Here is a 22,392-nt window from a genome sequence, read left to right on the forward strand (position 1 = left end):
CCAGTATATAACGAGAGGTGGATATTTCTTTATTTTCCCAGGTCAGTGTTTTGTCTTCTGGCTTCCCTGAGTAGAGCTGTTAGTGAGAGAACCTGAGTTTTCAAAGGAAAGCTCATACAATGAAGGTTGTCCCACCTACAACCAGGAGGCATTTTTTGGAGATTTTTTTGTGGAGAAGCTCCCTGTCTGGTATAGTTTTGACATGAGAGGGCTTTGATCTGTTCTTCTGAACTTAATCTGCTTTGAGTTATTTTACAGGCATCAGTTTTTTGGGTGAACTTTTTACTAAGCGTGAAGTTACATTGCTAATGAATATTAAAAGATGTGTTTATAGCTTACATTAGGAATTTATCTCTTTGCATGTCATTACTTAGTCTGTTTTCATGGGTTTCTGTGTTGACTGGAAATCTTACTAACACTGTGGCATGTCAGAGCATTGTTGCAATGCTGTGAAATTGTGGAAGACTTAAATCTACTTCCTGGCCTTTGTAAATTTTTTCCATATGTGCATTAGTCAAACAAAAATACTCCACCACCACCTTTGTGATGCTTCCAAAATGCAGCACAAGAGGCTTTAGATACATGTGTTCTAGACACTGCTTTCCTCTAATCTTGTAGAGCATCAGTCCCTTTCCAAGAAAATTATTTTAGAGATGAGAAGTGAGAGTAAGGCAGTACTGAAGTGTTCTTCAGTAGCAGTACTGTGGAAGATTTGAGGAGTCTTTAAGTTCAGTGGTTTTTCTGGTGATTGCTGGTCGTAGAAATCCCTGTGCCCACACACTGCCTAAACTCTGTTCCCAGCAAGGTATGACAAGTTTTTAAAATGAAAATGGAATTTTGTTGTGAAGTGGCCCTAGCTCATGATGTCTAAACCTCTGGCAAATTTCACTACAGTATTTTATTTATTGACAAATTCAGTGAGATGAAGAATTTAATACTTTTGTCATCTTCGAATGATGAAGAGTAGAATTTGTGTTGTTCTTGGTTTTTTTTATCAAACCAGGGATTTATTTCTGTTTGGGGAATCTCCAGGAGCCTCACCTAGGCTAGGCTGCATGCATCCTTGTTTTAGCACTTTGTGAATCATTTAAAAGTCTGGATTTCAATTATCCTTGGGGCTTAGACTTGTGCAAATGAACACAGAGTGTGAAAAGAACTGGGCAAAAGGAATGATTCCAGATAATCTTATTTGCTAATATTGTTTCACCAAGATGATTAGGTGAAGTAGTCTTTAGAACTGCTGATTTCATCAGCATTTTAAGTGCCTTGCTTTCCACATGATTTTTTTTTTAGCAATCTAACAATCCTTAAATTTAAAAGTACAGCAAGTGCAGGGAGAGAACAAACCTTGATATTAAGGGTTCAGCATCATTTACCAGTTAAATTGCATCTCAACTGTAATCCCTAAACATTGGGACAATTAGGCTGGTAATCATCTGCAATGTGAAGTTACTGTGGTTACCAGCATACATGAATAAGCCTGACTATATTTTGGTTTTTTTCCAATTTGTTTTTCTGCTGTGTTAATACTGATATTACCAACCTGGAACTGGAAGCTCTTGCCACTAAGGATTTGGTGTGATACAGTCATAAGTTTAATCTGTGATTTAGGGTTGTTGAGTATCACAGGAATAGAAGTTATTTATCTGATAACTTGCTGAGAATTCATTCTGCTGCTGCTGTTGAAGTCACTCCTGGTAACATTCAGTTCCTCGTGTGTTGGGAGGAAGCACTGATGAATGAAAAATGCTGTGTATAGAGTGGTCTTAAGTAGAGGAATTAAAAAAAAGTACTTTCAAACTTAGGTTACTGGAAATGTCTGCAATTGTCTTACTTAAGAAGCAGTTTGTTTTTTGATGAAGGCTTTTGTGTATCATTGGGCTGGGACTGATTAAAGGCAGCTTAAAAAAGTAAGATGTTAATTGAAATATATAACTATTAAACTCTTCTAAATGGAACTGTTTCTAGACTAGAGAGCTAAGAGAGCTGTTTTCTTGTCCAGTGTAGTCAGCTGTGATCTGGTAGGTGAATTTCTGCAAGGTGACTTCTAAATTTATCAGTTTATTTTTGTATGCTGTACTGTTACACTATTATTTTTTATGCTTAGCTGTTTTACTTTTGATAGGGGTGTATTTATAACATACTGGATGTTTGTGTGAAACTCAGCTGCTGAGGAGATGGAAGCAAATTTGGGCAGTAAGTTGGCAAATCTCACAACAGTACAGTATTTAAAATGTACTGTACACACTCGTGTAGTTATTTAACTCAAACTTTGTTTTACTACAGAAGAAATCCTCCTGTACTTTCTTAACAGTGGGGTTACAAAGTCCTGTGCTTTAAAACATGCAAAATGAAAAAGCAATACCCAACTTCCCCCCCAGAATTGGTTTCCTGAATGCAGCTGCATACTGTGCAGTAATTCTGGATGTTTTGATGTGTTTCAACTAAGAAATTCTCATGTCTTTATGTCCTTGTGCCTTTTTTATTAGAAAACTTTTCCAATAGAAAGGAAAGAAACTATAAAATCTGGAAAGCTTTTTTTTTTTTTTTTTTTAACAGATTAAGTAGAGGACTTTATACATTGCAGTGAGGTGGTTTGGAATCAGCATTAGTTGCAGGGAGTTTCTGGGAGCTGGAGGAGAAAAATTTCTCTAGTTCTTACCAGATCCATGGAGTAGGGTTTTTGGTGGGGGGGTTGATTTTTCCACCCCCCCTGTTTTTCTTGGTTAATGCTGTGTGTACATTCCAGTGTCTAGGCTGGGCAAGAGTAGCTCTGTTAAAGCTTTGTCCTGGCTGGTGTCATGGTTCCACATGTTTGAAATACTTGGCCAGCCACGTCTTAGTCTTCTGTAAAGTGGACTTAGTGGAAATATTAATCCATGTATCCTAGTGGCTGTATTGCTAGTCAGTTTTGGGATGGGAGTTGGAAAAAAAAAGAAAAAAAAAATCGTCATAATGACAACCCAAAGGAAGTATTTTGTCAGTTTTTTGAGACAAGTGATGTCTTTGTAGTCGCTCTGAATTTTTTTTTTTGCAGTGTAATGGCGTGGTACCTCAGTGGTTTTCTGGAAGAGCTGTGTCTGAGTTCCAAGTCCTCCTGTGTGCCCTTTTCTGCACAGCTGCTCTCTGAAGAGAGAGATTTGAATGTGCCAAGCCAAGCTAGTGTTTTGGATTTGTTTATTCTTAAGGACTCGTTCCTAAAGTCCTGGATTTCTTTAATAGCAGCTTCATGGAAATATTTAGGTTAGATGCAAATTATAGCAGCCTTGAACCTAATTTGGAGTATATTCTGCAAAGTCATCTTATTCCCCCCCCCTTTCATACCCTGAAGCAATGAAAAGCTCTCCCTTAGTGGTTACAAAGCCTGAAACTACAGCTTTTTGCACAGAGGAGTCCTCTGGTGATACCAAGTGTGGGGAGATCTCTGTAATTCCAGCAGAGCTCAGGCAGCAGTTGGTACAACGGATGTGGTGGTTTCTGGGTTGGTAAAAGGAAAAATTATCTCCTTCCAGCAGTTGCAAGGGCAGTGTCTGCATGGGTAATAAAAAGAAACTTCCACTCTGTTCTGCCAAGAGGGCTTTCTACACAAAGCATCCAGAACAATCCACTTCTCTTATTTAGCAATGGGAGTGCTGACAACAAAGGTTTAGATGCTAATAGCCAGGTAGGAAGGTAGGTTATGAATTTAAGCCACACCAGTAATGTGTCTGGGTCCATTATTGTTTGTGGTGCAAATAAAATGGCTCCTTCTGCTTAGCTTTTAGTGTGGGATAGGAGAGTAGCTGAGGTACCAAACTTTTTTTTTTTTAAGTAGTTACTTGCCAGTGGGAGAGTGGAATTGGTATGAACCTCTTGTCCAGATCCAGCTGCTCATCTTTTTTTTTTTTTTTCCTCCTTTTTAGCTGGCACTAGTAGTAAGCTGAATTGGAGAACTGATCTGACGAAAGAAGTTATTTATGCTGATCTTTATTATAGCTGCTGGGGTAGGGAGGGGGAGGATCAGGCACGAGTGGGTGGACTGGTCTCTCTTGGCAGCGTTGTAGATTTATGCTAGACTGGATCTTCTATCTACAGTTTATGAGTTGTCTCAAACCACATTTAATGGGTTGCTTCTTATTTTTTTTTTTTCACAGAAAAAGCTTGCGTAAAACTGTTTGGTACTTGTGGTAGCTCAAGGGCTTACAAATACCTTTTGTAATGCCTTGTGAAAATGACATGGAAAGTCATCAAGTTAATGGAATTCTCACATCTAAAGTTTCTCAGATTTTTATCTAGTTGTCCTGTTTGAAAAGCCTGTCTCTTGGTACTGCGTGTGATTGTTGTGATGTCCAGAAAAAGGGCTCTACATGGAAAAAGGCATTTGTCATTGAGATACACATTTGATTGTTTCTTACTGCCTCATGACTGCTGGAATGCTTGAATTCCTCCAAGCCCATAAATTTTCCTAAACCATTATCATAAATTGACTTGGTGCATATGGACTTCTATTTTCAATGTTTGTTTAATTTTATCTAATAACCCATGTGTTTTAAAACATATGTGAACTATATTGACATTGCTGTCTTTATATTTTAAATTTCTTTTTAGCCATCATTTTGGGTGAGCTGCCTGTCTCTTCTCTGTCTCTGCAGAAGGATTTTTATCTTGTCTAGGATTGAGGTCCTCTTTGGTTGGTTGTGACAAACTGATCTTTGACCTGGAGAAACAAACAAATCTACTTCTAAAAATACAATCTTTGGGATCAGTCCCAGTTATAAAATGCCTCTTAGCAGCAGGGCATTATCTGGCCATGTTAACAGTGCCAGTTCCTGCAAATGTTGCTCAGCCTGTTGTCTAATGTTTAAATAAATGTAACAGCATCAGAAATAAAATTTAGGGTAAATTGTATTCTTGTGTGTTAGGAAAAAGTTCCCTAAAGGAGGAAAGCCATACAGTGTTATCTGGTTTTATCTGCCTTAATATCCCTTAAATATTTAATATATGTTATCTTCTTCAAGTTTAGCTTTTTTTTTTTCTCTCTTCAGATGTTAAAAGGTATTAAAAAAATTCCTAAATACCTTTAATCTTGCCTATGCCATGGTATAGGGGATGTTCCAGGGTATGATTCTCCTCAAAACAAATGTGTTGTGTTTCCTAGTGGTGACTTAGCTCTGAGACTGGCAACTCTGCTTAGAAGTCTGTGTCTCATCAGTTCCCAAATTTTTCCTTTTGGTTTGGTTGGTTCATTTTGTCCCTGTTGTAATTAAAGACAGGAGCTAGGTTTTTCTCTGGGAGTTGAGCCTCTTCGTGCTGCCAGCTCGATGGTCTTAGTTGAGTGTTTAATTCCACAGACCAACAGCTTGAGAGCTCTGTACTGATGGGGTTTGGAGCAGGAGGGTACTCCATGTCCCCTTTGCAGGGATGGGGGAATAAACCAGCTGAGGCTTGGGCTGGTGCTGGCACTGCTGTCTTAATAAATGCTGTGCTATGATGAAACTGTCTAAAGGGAGAGGGAATGTGAGTTTTGTTCCTGTGCTGGGTAAAAAATCATAACGTGTTGGTTATAAAGCCCACAGATGGACAGCCACCACTCCAGCTTGCTAAAATGGACCTATTTTAAGGGGTGACCCTGGTCTAGCTCCTTTCTGTCTCCTCAGAGCCCCGTGGGGCTGCTTGGATCCTGGTGCCAGTGTGGTGATTTTGGTCAGCCCAATGTGGAAAGATTGAGCTGATTTTTTTGGCCTCAGCACTCAACCTCTGCCTTAACCTCTTTCCCTTCTGAGCTTTTATGGGAGCGTTTTTTGCTTCAGTCTTTTGTAGTAATCCAGATGCTCATGTTCTTTTCCTCCTACACAGCAGATGGAGATGGCAGAAGCCTTTTGATGACAGCTTCCTTCTTTTTACATAAGTTTTATGAGCTTGGTGAGTTCATTAGTTGGATGTGGTAGAGCTCATAAGCCCTGTCCAGCAGGTGGTGCATCACCATCTCGCCATAGGTTTTATATATTTTAGTTTTTGGTTTTTTCTTTTAGCTTTTAATGTTGTCTGGGAGGTGAGCTTTACCCCATGGTTACAGGAGAGAGGCAGGCAGATCCTTCATACGATTATCATGATAATGCTGTTTTGTTTTAACAACAAAAAAATCAAAAACCCATCTGAATTTAATTACCTAAATACAACTTGGATGTAATTTTGCTGTTTGAAGAGTTGAACTTCTGTTTTCTTGTGTGGTATTCTAGGCTTTGTAGCTCATATGAAAATTACTTGATAAAATTAAGTTAGAAAGTCATCTTCCACACTCCAGGAACTCTTCACTAGGTTATCAGCTCATTCTTTGTTCCAGTATCTCCTGTCTTGTAAAGGACAGTTTTTTGCCTTGCTAACTGTTTTACTTCTCATCATTTTACCCTGATAGAAAAGTTCTTACCCCGTTGAGGTGAACGAGGCCATTTTTTCCCCACTTCATTGCTGACTTGGGCCTACGTAAATTCATCTGTTTTACGTTTACTTCACAATTTCTAATTTTTTAAAAATTTTTTATTGCACAACTTGGAGCTCCGTTTCACAACCACAAGGCTTGCAGGCGTGTTTTGATGGGTTCTGTAAAATAGTAATGTAGAAAATTTATAATAAAAGAGGGGGAGAACCTTAGTCTCTGCCTAGTGATTTAAGCAGTTGCATGAGAATTTTCCTGATCTGCACAGATGACAGATCTTACTGGAGATGGAAAATTCAACGGAGCTGTTACGTAAATTTCTTCTGGCTTTTAATTTTTTTTTTTTTTTTTTTAGGAATATCTTGGTGGATAAACCAAATGATCAGTCCTCAAGATGGTCTTCAGAAAGCAATTATCCTCCCCAGGTAAGCATCTCGATCTCTGCAACTTCATAGCCATGTTGTGCAATTTAATAAATACTGGAGTTTTTATTTTAAAGGAAGGCAGCTATTTAATTTTCATTGACAGCCCTCCTTGGCTACCTTCTCTCACTGAAATGCAGGTTGTTGGTATATTTGTTAACATTTCCAGCAATTTGTTTGTGATCTTTCAAGAAATGTGTTTTTTGCAGGGAAAGCTTTGCCTTTCCTCCTTGACAGTCGTGGTCATACTGGAAATAATCTAACCTTATGGTTAGATTAAGCTGCTAATGAGGCATGCAGGTCCCCCTTTGTCAGCACTCCTGGAAACTGTTGTAGATTGCTGGCCTTGAATCCTAGATCTAAGGAGCTTGTATTTGTTTCCCCTAATAGAGCATTTAGGAATGTAGACTGTTTAAAGAGACATGAATGTCACCTCTTCTGCTGGTTAAGCACCTTATTAAAATAAGATTTGTATTGATTTTAGCATTTAATTTGCTTTTTACAATTAATTAGATTGTTAGATCATCCAGAAGTAGTATGTTTATCCTTTTACTTATTTTTTTTTTTCTCCAATAAATATGTTATCCTTCTCTTTATAGTAGTGCTGTATCTTATTACTCTGGTACTGTTTGAATAACTTCAGTATTTCTTATGCTGGTGGTTTTAAATTTGTGTTTTAAGCATTGATGCACAGCTGAGTGTTGCACTGTATCTCTCTCTTGCAAAATTGTGCTTTTCTACTTTTTTAATTTAAATATTCCCTATGAGTTAAGTCTTAGGTCTGTTCTGTGGGTAAATCTTGCTATTTTGCTTTGAAGGTGTGTTAAAAATCTCTGGTCTAGGCTAGCAGCTCCTTGTAGCAGTAGATCAGCTCATCCAGCTGAGAAGCTTTCATCTTGATTTTTGTGATAAACTGGTCTATAATATATTGTTTGTAAGTGTTGGGGTTTTTTAGGAGGAGAGGAAAAGCTGTCCTGTTAGTTCCATTAAAATGCTTCATAAACCTGCTGGAGAAGTCTTACTAATTTTGAATCCTCTTAACACCTCTGTGCATCTACTGCTTTTTAATTTTTCATTTATCTTTTTAACATATATGTATTTTTATGGACAGCATAAGAATTTAATCTATACCCTGAAGCATTTTTAGTCTATCTAGGAACTATTGATTGCAGGATAATGGGTATTGAGCATGTGTTGTGGGGCAGTCTGTGCCATCTTCCACTCCTTTCATGCAGGGAGCACGTGTTTCTCTTAGGGCTCTTGTGTTCACAAGGCAGAGTTGGCTTGTGGTCAAGCTTTGGACTGGGTTTTTCACCTCAGGGGTGCTCATAGCTCATTGCTAAAAGTTACTCTATTGTTTTCTGAGCCATCCTGAGTATTTTTGTGCTTTTAAAAAACTGATTCTGGATTGGGAATACATCTCTTGTAATTTTAGAATATTCCCAACCTGTGCATAAAGCTGACAAGCAATAATAGGTTTTCTATTCAGGCACAGAGATTGAGCAGGGAACAGAGTGGTAGACTTGTGTACAAATCACATGAGCTTGTTAGAGAGATGTCTTCCAGCAATTTTATGTGTATTGATCATGGCCTGAATGAAGGTTCTGTTGCAGAACTCCTGAATCCCAACCCTAGAGAACTGGGCATTGCCCTACGTGCAATGCAAATCATTTAGGCCAAACTTTTTGATATGAGAGAAATGAATTAACATTATCACAAACAGACTTACACCTATCTCTTTATCTCAAATATATCTCTAATATATGAGATCTAGATCTGAGGTCCTTTGATCTGTCTTGAAAAATGTCTCCATAGTGGCAACTGGTATTGGCAGGCCAGCATTTGAGTTTTATTCTGTTATGTAAAGACAAAACCAACAGCACAGCCATCTGCCTAAGAGGAGGGGGCCACCCTGCTGGATTCCTCTTGCTTAAATCTCTCTGTGCAGTAGTGAGAATATAAAATGCTGTGGAGTTGCTCATGTGTTCAGCAAACCCAATCGTGAGCACTCAGTGAGAGATTGTGATGTATTTGTAGTGTCTCTAATATGTACTTTAGCTGATTCTGATGCTACTAACTTGAGTCTTTAATTATTCATGTAAAACATATTGTACAGTGTAACTTCTCTGTTGAAAAATTAACTGCAAAGAGGGAATGGGGAATTAAAATTTGCAGAAGAGGCCTTTGTGCAAAGAATGCAGATTTTGTTATTTCTCTGCACGTAGAAACGGATCCAAATTGTGTTGTCTCATCCTTGACAGAAGAATTCCAGATTTGATTCCGTTTTTCTCAAAGTAGTTTTTCCACCTTGCCCACTGAAAGACTGCCACATTTTAAGTTAGAACTTTTAGGCATGTTCTCTGCTTTTTTCTTGCAGATGGCCCAAGTTTTTAAGATGGATTCTTTAGCTTGGGAAACTTCAGTTGGAATAGTGGGCGACAGAATGATGAGCGTGGTGAGAAGCTGGGGGGAAATTAGTTGCTTTCAGATATTTCATGTGCAAAGAACAACTGGTACAGACACTTGACGTTTAATCCCCAGAATAAACATCATGTATCCTATGGAAAATGAAGTTGCAAAGCATTTTGTGGCTTGTGTGTGGGCTTCACTTCATTTAAAAATTGGTCACTTTGGTGGTGACGCACTTGTTAAAACGTGTGGGCGGTCATAATAGTCTGGGACAGGAAGTGAACTGAAACTTGGTAAAATAAAGCTTTCCTTGTTTCCAGCTTTGTTAGCTGAAACCAGAGCTAAGACACAACACAAGGACTGATGTCAGTCATGCTTACTGGAACGTGCCCTGAGATTTTTTAATAAACTCTGCAGCCCTAATCCCCAGCATTTGTCTCATCAGCGTCTCACCTTAATGTAAGGGTTTAGTAATTCCCTGCTGAGGTGGTGCTGCTGTGCTGGCTTAGAGGTAAAAATATGAGTGAGTCCCTAAACATCAATTTATTCCCTTCCCTTCTGAGTAAACAAAACCTCTTCAGGCACCTTTTCTTTCTGAGTGTTCCTCTTGCTAGGATGAGAATTAATCAGAACACGGGCAAAAATCGGAGGAGGTATTCAGTAGCTCAACAAAGATCCATGTTTTGTAGTAAGTGTCCATGAGTCTGTATTAAACCTTTTTGAAACAGGAAAGAAAATAAGAATGGGAGTCTAGACACTTGCCATGTGTCTACTTTTAGCATTAGGGTTTTTCTAGCTTTATGGGTATGGTGGAGTTAAATCATTCTTATGGCTATGAAAGCCACCAGTTGGTTATGAATGAGTGCTAGTGAAAGGAAATACATATGGCAGCTGTTTTTTTTGTTTATTAAAATAGATAGCTTTCTTCAGTCTTGAAATAGAATGACCCAGAAATTATACATTCACTAACAAACCTGTTATGTGGTAACCTATTCAGGCAGAAGAGGACTGATTGTTCTATTTTTAAGTTAGTTCTAGGCTTACATGGCAAGTGTGAAGCAATAAGGCTGGTAATGCTGAAGACCATGGCCCTGTCATAAATGCTCATCCTGATGGCCCCAGTGCTGGTGTGACTTGGAAGACTGCATGCAGAAGAACATTTAATTCCCCTGAGTGGTTTAATTAATGTGTGAAACAAATGGATAAATTTTTATTCAGCTACAAGCTTAATTGCAAAAACAGTGGGTAGGTGGACAAGGGCAGTCCCTATTGGGTATCTTGGTTGGTTTGTGTTTTTATTTTCACATGCAGTATGAGTTTCACTACTCTCTAATAAAAATGCTTGAGCAAAAAAGGTTAAGGAGAATGAAAGAAACAAAATAAATTTAACTCTGGTTTCACAGGAAGCTTTTTTAGTGCAGTTTTAAATCTGATCCTGCATGTTTAATGTGGAGATGTAAATTTTGAAGAGTTAAAGAGCATATGGATAAAGTTAGTGGCACTGTCCAAACAACTGGTTTCAGTTTTTCAGCTTAGAAGACCAGTTTTCCTCTCTTGAATTCCATCCTGCTGTGTAGATTGTATCAGGAACTCATTTAAAGTACATTAATAAAATTGACACTTGGTTGTGTGATGCAGAAGCATGCATATGGTTGTCATCAAATGAGTGGTAGCATAGACCAGAGCTTCAGAAAACTTTGGAATTTTGCTGCAGCTTTCAGTGTGACAGGACTGGACTTTCTTTTCTAGGTGCACAGTAAGAAGGTGTTGAGGTGCTGCAGTGCCATCCATGACCTACGCCAACTCTGCCCTTGGTGCCTCTGCACTTACAAATGTGTTTAATCATAAACCACAAGTTCTGCTCTTTGAATCTTTTGTAGCATCTTTTTTGTAAGTTTTAGAATTTGAGGCTTAGCAAGTAGGCTGAGGTTTTTTGCACAGTTGCTCCAATTAAGGTGCCATACAGCTAATGAGAAAACGTCAGTTCATCATTTGGATTTTTAGAATCCTTCAGCACATCAGATGTACTGATGTTGCTTATAAAAATAGGATGGAAAAGTGTCAAATATCTTCATGTTTGTCTGAAATCTCACAGACTTGTTCTCTCTAGGGTTACTAAATCAATTGATCTTAAGCAGACTACTGTAACATATTTCAAAGCTGTAGAGAATAGTCTGTCACATCTAAAATCTTGGTAGCAGTCCAAAAATATCCAGGCAGACAGCTGTTTCCAGCTTTTGGGGCAGTAGATTTTTTTTTTTTTCAGCATCAGTGAGGTTTGTAGCCAGTCAGTACCCACAGTGGCAGCAGCCTGTATATTTGTAGAGAAAAAACAAAAAGTGCATCTATATATGTGGTCTTAAATGTGTGTTTGTATATTTATTAAAAAAAAAAACAAAAATTCTCACAGGTATTGGGCCTTGGGCTTTAAAGCAGACTTATCTTTTGTTTCCATTTCAATCAGCAGAAAGCTCCACAAAAAGGTTGTCTTTAGCTTTTGTGTTTATATTTTTTGTTACATCTGCCTGACTCGGTGGCTGATAGGATTTGTGGAAGCAGGAGGGTGGGTGCAGAGTTCCTTCCTTGTCCATAGCTTTAAGAAATCACTGGTAGCCATGTGGAGTAATTGCTGTGCCTTGCTCCCTCCTCAGCATGCCAAGATAAAGGATTTAACTTCAGTACTGGATTTCTCTCCCTTAATTTAGTAAGAATCAAATAATTCAGGATGAAGTTGGTGCCAAGGTTTTGCAAATCTTGTGTGGAACTTGAGAAATTATGTCCTCATGAGCCAAGCCATTAGTTTTGTGATTCCAGCAAGGTTAAGAATTGGAGTTGCTGATGGTGGTGGTGCTAGCTTTACTTTTTCAGCTTCAGGAGAGATCTGCAGAGAAGAAATGGTAAATTAGGAGGAGTTCTTAAGACTCTGTGTACTGTCTGTTCTGCATGGGAATTTTGGCAGCAAGCTGTGCCATGTATCAAGTACTGCCTTGCTCATTACAGGGCCATCCTTTTTGCTCATCCCTTCCTTTTCTCTGCTTTAGAAAAATCTGTTTTCTCTGTAGAACTTTGTTCTGAAATTTGGGAAATACCTTGAGACAAAAGCATGGCTTAGTTTAGAGAAACTAGTGAGGTTAAAGCAGTGGTTCTGACATCAAGATAAGGGGTGTTCTTCACAAAACTAGAAATATTTCATCAAGAAAAAATGATTTGGCAAAGTGCCAAAATGTTCTTCCATTGTTTTTTATCAGTGCTGATACTGGTTTATTTTCTGAAAAAAAAAATGGAGTTTCTGGAAACATCTTTGGTAGAACATCTTTATTCTATTGGGGTACCTACCCACTCTGCATTCCTGTCTGTATCCCCTGTATGCGCAAGAATTTCTTTTATAAATTTCTTTATGAAATTCTTATGAGCTTTCTGTAATGGGAATCAGCCTTTTGAGATCACACCTTTATCCTGATGCTCTTTAGAACCATGTCAGCACTGCTCCTAGATTGAGAATTAGTTTTTATGGAGCCAAAACAGAAAGACTTAAGAACTAAATGGATGGGAAAATTTGTTCTGCTTTTCACTCAAAAGTTTCACCTCTTAGGGGTAAGGTGATCCTGATGGAGCTGTTCAGCAGGAGCAGGGGGATGCCCATGGCACTGGTTTCTACTCAGTCACTAAAGAAAGCAGCCAAAATGCAAATATTCTCCTTGATGTCAGTCCTGCATTGTGTCTGGTTTGGCAGTGCTGCTCCTTGGAGAAAAGGGACACCAGGAGGTTTTCCTCCAAGGCCTTAGTGATCTCCTTGTACTGTAGCCTTGGATCACAAAGTTTTGTAACCCAGTGGGATGAGTAGTTTTGGTACTCCACTTTGTCTCATTTGTGTACTGCTGCTTTCTGAGGCATTAAACACATTGGTTTCATGTCTAAAATGATGTGTTTAGAACAGGATGCTTCCAGACTCTCTCCAAGACCTGTTTTGTAGGGGAAGGTTAAATAAACTTAGTGCTTGTTGGTCCCTGCTGAATGGTGCAAGTGCTTCTGTGCATATGCTTGAGCACTGGAGCAGATCTCCTCCTCCAGCAGTGCTGAATATAAATAATCTGATAATTCTGGGCTGAGAGGGGGACACATGTCTGTGTAAGGGGGAAGGAATTGTTAAGAAGGGAGAGCATTTTCCTTGTTTTATGAATAAATGACTTATTGCCAGTTAAGTGGCTTGGTTTTATTTGGTATGGTTAATAAATAGTTGGTTCCTATGTTAGCCACACATCAAACTTAATCTGTGTTCAGTGGTTAAAGTGTCAGCCCAGAGAGGAAAAGTAATTTGATGTTCTCTTAGTCTGTGGAACATACTGTGTTTATCTAATTGTGTATTCAGTTTAGGTTTCATTTCAGGCTGTAGTGGGTGTTTGAATCATCATTCTCTGTAGTTTGATCCTATTTGCCAGATTTCAGGAAGTCTTGCATCCAACTTGAAGGAATGTATGTAAGCCCTGAAGAGAAATGCTAGGACTTGGTAGTCAACCCAAATCTTTTGCCTGGTTAAACTGCTTTTAAAGTAATATTCCTAAAAAAATCCCCTTTGCTTCATTCCAGAAACAAAGGGGGTAATATAATAATGGGGAACAATCATCTTAACTTTCGTTCTCTGGCTTTGCAAACTGAATTTTTGAAGGCTGTAAGGCTTCTCCCTTAGTGTGTTTTGCAGCCTTGGCTTGAAGATTAAAATTCACTGTTCTCTCTTCCACAGTATTTGATTCTGAAACTTGAAAGACCTGCCATAGTCCAGAGCATCACATTTGGCAAATACGAGAAAACACACGTCTGCAATTTAAAGAAGTTTAAAGTCTTTGGTGGGATGAATGAGGAAAACATGACAGATCTCTTATCCAGGTAAGATGTGATTTCACCTGCTGTGGGAATCAAAGGCTGCACCACAATGTTCTTCCCCTTCACTCCCAAGCAGACACATGGGTGTAATAGAGCTGTAATTGCAATCCTGCAAGTAGCTGCCCTTGTGCTTCTGGCCAGGTCAAAGAGTAGCAATCCCAACACTCACTCCAGGAATCCTTCCTTATCCTGCTCTAACCACAGAGGATTTGTGGAGAGCAAACTCTTGGAGATTTGGAGGAGCTGAGAGCAGAGTGGAATTCTTGCTGGGCTGTGATTCATTTCTTCTCTGTGCTTGAGGCACAAGAGAAATGATTCCTCAGCTGTGGGTAACTTAAAGTACATTTTTAAAGAAGCCCAAATAACCTGCCTGTGTCAAGAACCTTGTTGCAGCTGTAAAAGTATGAACTAATCAGCTGCTCTGCCTTGTTTCAAATGGGTAAATACCAGGTTTTCCTTTTTAGTTTGATTTGGTAGTTGTACTGACAGGAACTAAAGAAAGGGCCTTTGGCTGTCCTATCTCTCCAGAGTTTCTGAGTAGTTGCTAATGTAAATTTGCAAGGGTCTTTTAAGGAGTCTTCTGTTTCAGAAAGAGAAATTATATTTAAATGTCTAGGAGTTCAAGAGAAAAGAGTAGCAAGAACTAGTCTATTTTTGGAGGTCTGCAGAAGTCCACCATGGGGGAATGTTTGGGTGTACCTCCTCTGTAGTCAAGCAGAATTACCATGGAGAATCATGGTGAGTTCTTTATTGTAGGTATACTCCAAGACCATATAGAAAGTAGTCACAGCCCCTTCATCCCTTTTGCCCTCTTTAGGTAGACCAGTCTTGCAATTTGATTTGATTGCTGCTAGAATTATGGGGGGAGAGGTCTTAGGAGCACAGTTATTATTGATACCTAATGTCATTTCACTTGTACTGAAGTTTAAGAATTTTTTTTTTTTGTGGGGGGGCATCTTCTGTAAAAACAAACTTAAGATTTTTAACAAATTAATATTTGAATATTCATTTATTTAAAATAATGCCCATAAATGGATTGCAAAGCACTCTGGCAGTGGGATAACTGTGAGAGCTGCTCCATCTCTGTGGTAAAACCAGAAAGGTGAGGTTCAGGCAGACTGCTTGCTGAAGTTGTGGGGTTATAGGTTCAGGTGAGCAGTAATGATCCCATCTCAGCTCCTTCCTGAAACCACTGGCCAGTGCTGCTTCCCAAGGAGATAAGATGGTGGAGAGCAGCCCAGGCTTTGGTCCAGCATGCCTACTTACAATTCATGAGCCAAGCTTCCCATTTCAGGTGTGACAGATTGCATTTATTAGTTAGTCTTAACATACAAGGTAAGATTTAGTAACCTTATTTATTTTTTCCCACAGTGGCTTAAAGAATGATTATAACAAAGAAACATTCACCTTGAAGCATAAAATTGATGAACAGATGTTCCCCTGTCGATTCATTAAGATAGGTAAATGCATTTTTTCAGCATTCTGAGTAGAAAATAATCTCTTATACTTGTGCCAGTTTTGGCACTTGTGACTTCATTGTACCCAGGCAAAGTATCCACAATAGCTGTTCCATTTCATGATCTTTTAGGCTGGCTAGACTGGAACACAGTAAAGTCCTGTTACTAAGAAATAATAGCTTTATAATTTAAATCCCAGGGAATTAAAGCAAAATATAGTAATTTTCACAAATATAGGTGCTGAGTCAACTAACTGCTGGAGAAGCTGCTTACTGTCCTACTATAAATTGCTATATAGAGCTTAAAAAAATCATTAAGAAAAATACTGGTAAAAATGTCAGCATTAACAGCTCTGGAGTTTGAAAAAGGCTGAAGTCTTTTGTTGTCAGACACAAAATATGAGTTGCTTGTAACACGTAGAGCAGCAGCAGAAGCCTTCCTTGTTCTCTTCCTGTTACTCTAATCATTAAAACTCATCTCTGGCTAAAGATGACATCCAGGGTCAAGGAAGAATTACACCTCATGATGTCTTAGTTTTGTTTGTCTGGTGGAGCTTCTAAAGGGGGTGCTAATGAAGGCTGGTTACTGTGACTTGTGATGGGAGAAGGTGAGATTCTCTCTTCCTTGGATCAGTCAGGCCAGAGAGAATAAATGTCCTGTGCTGGCCATCAGTGATATTCATTGGCATTAATATAAAAATTTAGAGCCTTTCAGCTTTTCATATCTCAGAAAATCTGTCTTCCCTTCCCTACCTACTGAGGTAGTAAAAGAATGGCAGGTTTTAAACTTGCTCTTTAATGTTAAAAATAGAGCAAGGAGGTAGTTGCTGAAAAATGAGGTGAGATCCTGTTGACTGATTTAGATGAATTAAGGAGTGTTTTGAAGTGTTGGGTAATTCCTTTGCTAAGACTTAGGTGATAGTGGCTGTGTTGTAAGGGCTCTCCTTGGAGCCCTTTGCTCTACAGTGTCTTCTGAACAGCTTTTTGAATCTCCTCTTATATTTACCTGAGGCATCCATCATCTGTGTACCTTAAATGGTCTTGTTTCCCATTCCTAGGGTAGAGAAATTCATAGTTTGGTTTGGTTTGGCAGCTGCTTTTGTGGAAGCATCACTTAGCTTTAGGGAACCTCAAGAGGGGCAGAGGAATAGTTGGAGTTAAAATCTGACTACATCAGGAAAGATAGATTTATTGTTAATTTTTTTTTTTAAAATGTGTTCTGAAGCTTTTGGGAAATGTTGTTTTTCAGTGGCTAGAAAACAGCAAGAAGTTACTGGAGGGCTAAAGGGGCAAATGGAAAGGTTAATGGCTACTTCTCTGGATGTATAAATTGTATTCCAGTAAAATAAATTATGATGTTATGATGTATAGGAGTAAGTTGAAACTTGTTAGGGAAGTGAAGTGCTGATTTATTTCTACTAGGAGGGTTGGTTTCTTTTTACATATGTGAGTAGTATTGATACTCACATGGCTTGTTGGGATGGATTAGTCACATAGAAGTAAGCATTCTGTGTTATATATAATATGTGTTATATATATATGTGTTATATATATCTAATACCTTAGTATTAGATTTGTATTTAGCTGTCACTTGATCACTAGCTATAGTTTGGGTTTAATTTCCCTTTAAACTATAGATATAGCCTTTAGTTTCTTGAAACTGTCTTTTGTGAAGTAATTCCTGTGCTAGGACAGAAGTCAAAATGATCTTTTCACCAAAATCCATTCAAACCTCCAGCTGATGGCTAGTGTAATTTTGTTTATGAAGTGGTGAGAGTGTTTTTTGCTGTGAAACAACTGCAAAACGATGTTACGAAATTCTGTTATTTTTCAGATTCACAGCTTGAAGATGTTTTCAGTTTGTTAAAATTTCCAAGCTGCTAGCCAAAGTAACTCAAAATTCGAAATACCGTGCTGTGTTCCTTGTAATGCTGCCAGTAAACACGAGGCCAAAATCTGCCCTTTTGGACTTGTGGAGACTGACACTGCAAAGGTTTCTGCTATCAGTGAGGTTTGCATGTTTGGGGAAGGCAGTAGTTAGTTCAGCAGAGACTTGCATCAGGCATTTACTTTATAATTCTGCAGATAAGCAGTGATTTAAACACCACTGTCAGAGAGCTTTGTGTGAGGGGGGAAAAGGCCAGGAGAAATGTGACATAGGTAGATCTGTGAGAGGGGAAAATAATTCTTACAACTTCCATTGCTCATGTATGAAAGGAAGTTTGACTTGTAGAAAGCAGAAAAAGCAACTTACCTCTTTTTGTGAAGAATAGACCCTCACTTTTTTTAATTTATAGAGTTCAACTTTCAGTTCCTTAGTAGTAAGTATCCAGTGGTGTGCACCTGCTTGACAAATAATTTTTACATTTCATGGAGGATCTCATTAGAGAACCTGAGAAGAAGAAGAAGGCTATTTATCTGGAAAAAATATCAAAAAATATTCTTTTTAATGTCTGCCTTTATTTTTAGCTCTGTTATTTATGGTTAGTCCAGGGGTTTTTCTTTTTTGCTGTGTCTTTGAAAGCAGGTGTTGTAAAGACTGTTTACTGTGAAAGAGCTTGAGGAAATGCTGGGTTGTAATTCTTGGGCCAGTTTGTTACTAGCATGGGAGTTCCTAAGTGGATTTTTAAGCTTTAGTGCAATAGAAGTGAGCAATACTTTTGGTATGGATGTTTCCTTCATTTTTTCAAACATTTGTTCTTTGTGTGTCTACTGCCTGTAGATGAGGAACACAGAAATCAGCTTGAGAGGTGTTTGAGAGTTTTTTACTGTGTTTAATAGCTCTGGTACTGTCCCCTTTTGTACACAGGATTGCAGTCCTTGACTAGGCATAGCTTCAGGTTATTGAGATATCCCCTAAAATCATCCTTGTGTGGGTAAAATAGCTGTTTAAGTGACGTAAATACCTTCTGCTTCTTTTGAAGAGATATTGATTCTTTGATTTTTTTTATTTTTATTTTTTCCTCTGCTGTGCAACTCACACTGTGGATTGAGTGTTGAGCAGATCTGAACAGAATCATGTCCCAGAGTGGATTGCTGGAGGAGGTGCAGCAGAAAACCACATGGAGGTGGCTTGGTGGAAGGAGGAATGCTGTAGCTTTAGGCTTCAGACTCAACACCTTTGATTCTAATGTATTTCCACCTCAAAGATACTCCTGTGTGTGGAAAAAAAAAGCAACATAGCAGAGAGCAGATAGCATCAGGTGTGGCCTCTGCAACTGTGTGCACACTGATTTTTAGAGATGATTCTCACCTCTTGCAGGGACTCAAGGAGGTTTGTGTCTATTTAGGCTGTGGTGTGAAATCTGAAGTGGGTGAAGGGGAGGAAAAGGAAAAACCAGCCACTGGGAGATATGAGAAAAGAGAGTTTCACTCAGGATCCTATGTTACCTCTTTATTCAAAGTTAAAAATGAGATTTGTGTGTCAGAGTGACAAGCAGCTTTTACCATTGCTTGTGGCAGTGGTGCTGCTCTTAGTGTCTCTTTCTTCCAGGTCTAGGTTAAATTGTGCCTGCTCTAAAAGGAGATTTGTCTAAATAGCTAAGCACACCTCTGGAGGCCTCAAAACAGGGAAGGCAGAAGACAGGATGAGAGGTGTCTCCTTTGTGTAGCCAGGGAGCCAGAGAGGGTAAAAAAATGGGGAAATGCTTCAGCAAGACTCTTAATCCTTCCTACCTGGAATAGAAATGACATTACAGTTTCAATTCTTCTGCTTTGTCTCTTTTCTACTCCTAGGAGTAGTTTAAAAAAATCAGATTCAGTTTTCTCTGAGAACTAGGGAAGAATTCACTTTGCATTTGCTGCACAACTTAATGTGTAGCTTCCCTTAAAGTCAATGGTTGCACCATGAAAATTGATGTTAAAATCACAACTTCTGGTGTTCCGTTTCCTTCTTGTAAACAAGACTGTTCAAAACTCTGAGCTAACTTGGGAGGGGGTGAAAGTGCTAGTAAGATGATGGCTTATTTTCTTTTTGTGGTGATAGCTACACAGGATTCTTATGCACATCCTGACACATCTTTTGGGCTATAGTTACCAAGAGGGTGAGTTGTTAAATTTTACTGGGAGAAGATGGTATAAGTTCTGAGAAGAACTGCTGCAAAAGAGTTGGTTTGTTTGGTTTTTTGGATGTATGCTTTCTGGAATGAGGAGGGAGGATGGTGATACTGGGGTTTGATTTTTCACCCAGTAAACTCAATGTTTTAAAATTGGCCTCAAGTCCACCATCAGGAAACTTCTGGTCCATTTGAGGTGGTCTGTGGTTTGGTCCAGCTGTTGGATTGGTTTTGATTCTTTATAGCTGAGCAAATTCCAAATTTACCTTCAGTTTGGTCTTGGTTTGTGTACTCAGGTCTGAAGACAAATCAAAAGTTACCACCCTTAAATGTGGTGTGTTGCAAGTCTGCTGCTTTAATTGGTGGGGTAGGGTTAAACTTCTCTGTGTCCTTGAACTGCAGTAATGCTTCCTGGTATTAAGGTACCATGTGGGCAGCTCTCATCTTGTGCTGAGGCCAGAAGTAACCAAGAAGGAAGTTTTTTGGGCAGTGTTTGTGCAGTGTGGACAGAGGACAAGTGACTCCTGGTTTTTCTGATCAGTTCACTTCTCTCCTGTGTCCAGAGATGCTCCTTGTAGTAACTGCTCTGAAAGCATCTGGCTTTGTATGCAGTCATGTACAAAGAAACTGTATGAACAGGATGGTATGAGAGCTGTAACATATGAAGTACCTACTTATGGATATTAAAATCAGTTAAGAAATGTTTAATTCAAAGTTTCTTTGGATCTGTTCTAAAAATCTCTTCTGGTGACAGTTTTGAGAAGTTGTCATAGATCTTTACTGATAGGTTGGTAGAAACATCCTTTAAAATTCAGGAAATCATACATATGAACATATGTTCTGTGTTCAAATACCTTGCAGAAAATAGTAGATCCAGCTGAAGTGTAAATATTGAAGAGCCTCTTAGAGCTCAGGAACAACTTCACAACAAATTTGTTTCCATTTCTTCAAAGATTAGGTCAGAAACCCCTTAGTTGAACAAGTTAATCTCAGTGGTGTTTTATAGTGGTTTGAAACTCAACAAGCAAAAATAGTTTCTGAGGAAGGGAGGAAGTAGTGAACTCCATGCTGTTGCTGGTAACTACTCTTTGGTCTCTAATACTATCTTTTCCTGTTTATCAGTTAGAGTAAAGTAAAAAGGAAACAAAAGTATTTGAAACCTTGATTTCACTGCAGGTCTAAGAAGTCAGTTCACACACTTTCCAGGGGATTGGAGCTGTTCCCAAAAGCAAAACCAGCTCTTAACCTGCAGGTTAATCAATAGACAGTCCAAGAACATAGATATTAACACAGAGTGACAGACAAGCTTTAGCTGAGAGGCTACAGTGTGTTTCATGGGTCATTTATTATTTTAAGAATGTTTGTTCCAATATGCAGATAAGAGTATTAGCCAAAAAAAAAAAAAAAAAAAAAACAAAAAAAAACCCCAACCCAAAAAACTGCACAGATTTAAACTGAAAAACCCCACCAAATCTAGCTACAGTTTTTAGGTTGGAAACTGACAGTTTTCCCTCCTCCACAACTTGCAGAAGTTACTAATTTTGTGAAAATGAAAATACCCAAGATTCTGGTCTTTACCATTAGGGAAAATAATTGTTGCTGACAAATGTGGAAATTAATGTGCTATGAGGAGCAAATATTGTCACTAGTATGCTTGTGATTCCCATCCATGTCAAAGCTTGTTGCCTCTTTGAGCTGTTTTAAATGATACTATTTTTGTTCTTTTGCTTATAAAGCAAGCTTCTGCTTTGTAATGTTTTGCTGTGTTGATGTTGCTTGGTGCAGGTTGCTTTAAATGACTACTTTACCATGATGCATTTAATAATTTCTCTAAGCTTAAATGAACTAGAAGTTATTTCAGATTAGAAATACTGAATTTTGTTGAACTGTCAAAAGCATTCTGTAAAATAACAATAAGACTAATGCTGTGGTTGTTTTATGTTTATACATCTTTTTTTTCCTTTTTCCTCTCCAGTTCCACTCTTATCCTGGGGACCTAGCTTCAATTTTAGTATCTGGTATGTTGAACTGAATGGCATTGATGATCCAGATGTGGTCCAACCATGCCTCAACTGGTACAGCAAGGTAGGCCTGCATTTTAGGTCCCTGCTTGTTTGAAGGTTTTTAGTCTTGTAAATCTTGTGAAACTTCTCTTACTGGAATTACATGACCTTCTCATTCCTTGGATATCAGCTATTAAAACAACAAACATGCATAGTTAAAACTCAAACCACATGGTTGACTTTGACTTGGTGAATCTGTCTTATTGTATGCTTGTTCCTTTGAGAAAAAAAACAACAACAAAACACCTTCAAAAAACCCCAAACCACCACCACCACCACCACAAAATCCCAACCAACTTAAAAAAAAAAAACAAACCCAAAACTGCTACATAGACATCACAAGAAAAACAAAGGAAAGGAACAGTGAGTCAAAGGGGACGGTGTTAGTAAAATACTATTTGTATTGGAAGGAAAATGAATCTTAAAACCAGATTCCATTTCTCCCTCCTCTTGTCTTTTGATTATACCAGTCCTTCTGGAGAGCTACATGTGAACCTTGAGCCTTTTGGGTTACATACACAGCTTTTGTTACAGGATATAAAAAGGAGCTTTTGTTTTAAAGAGAATTCACATTGGTGTCTTTGCTGTTGCAGCTCCTTACACTTCTGATGTTTCCCTCTTATTGTCTCTCTGCTGAATACTCTGGAACAGAGGGGAACTGATGCCACTGGACTGTGAGATGAGATGATTT

General features: G+C 38.6%; 1 protein-coding gene across 4 annotated transcripts in view; it reads left to right on the plus strand.

Moving 5' to 3' along the window:
- The window catches only part of MKLN1 (muskelin 1), a 100,602-nt gene that overhangs the window by 8,750 nt on the left and 69,460 nt on the right, over positions 1-22,392 (plus strand). For 2 of the 4 annotated variants that reach the window (XM_071734215.1, XM_071734213.1), the window contains exons 1-2: positions 13,993-14,130; positions 21,614-21,723. Coding sequence is in view for 2 of the 4 variants with exons in the window: in XM_071734211.1 (XP_071590312.1) it covers positions 6,771-6,840; positions 13,988-14,130; positions 15,499-15,587; positions 21,614-21,723 (412 nt within the window). In the remaining 2 variants the exon portion in view is untranslated. Of the gene's footprint in view, positions 1-6,770; positions 6,841-10,278; positions 10,492-13,987; positions 14,131-15,498; positions 15,588-21,613; positions 21,724-22,392 lie in introns of those variants that run through there. The other 2 variants (XM_071734212.1, XM_071734211.1) reach the window with 2 other exon arrangements.

This window comes from Heliangelus exortis, chromosome 1 (genome assembly GCF_036169615.1).
Source record: "Heliangelus exortis chromosome 1, bHelExo1.hap1, whole genome shotgun sequence".
Classification (NCBI taxonomy): domain Eukaryota; kingdom Metazoa; phylum Chordata; class Aves; order Apodiformes; family Trochilidae; genus Heliangelus; species Heliangelus exortis.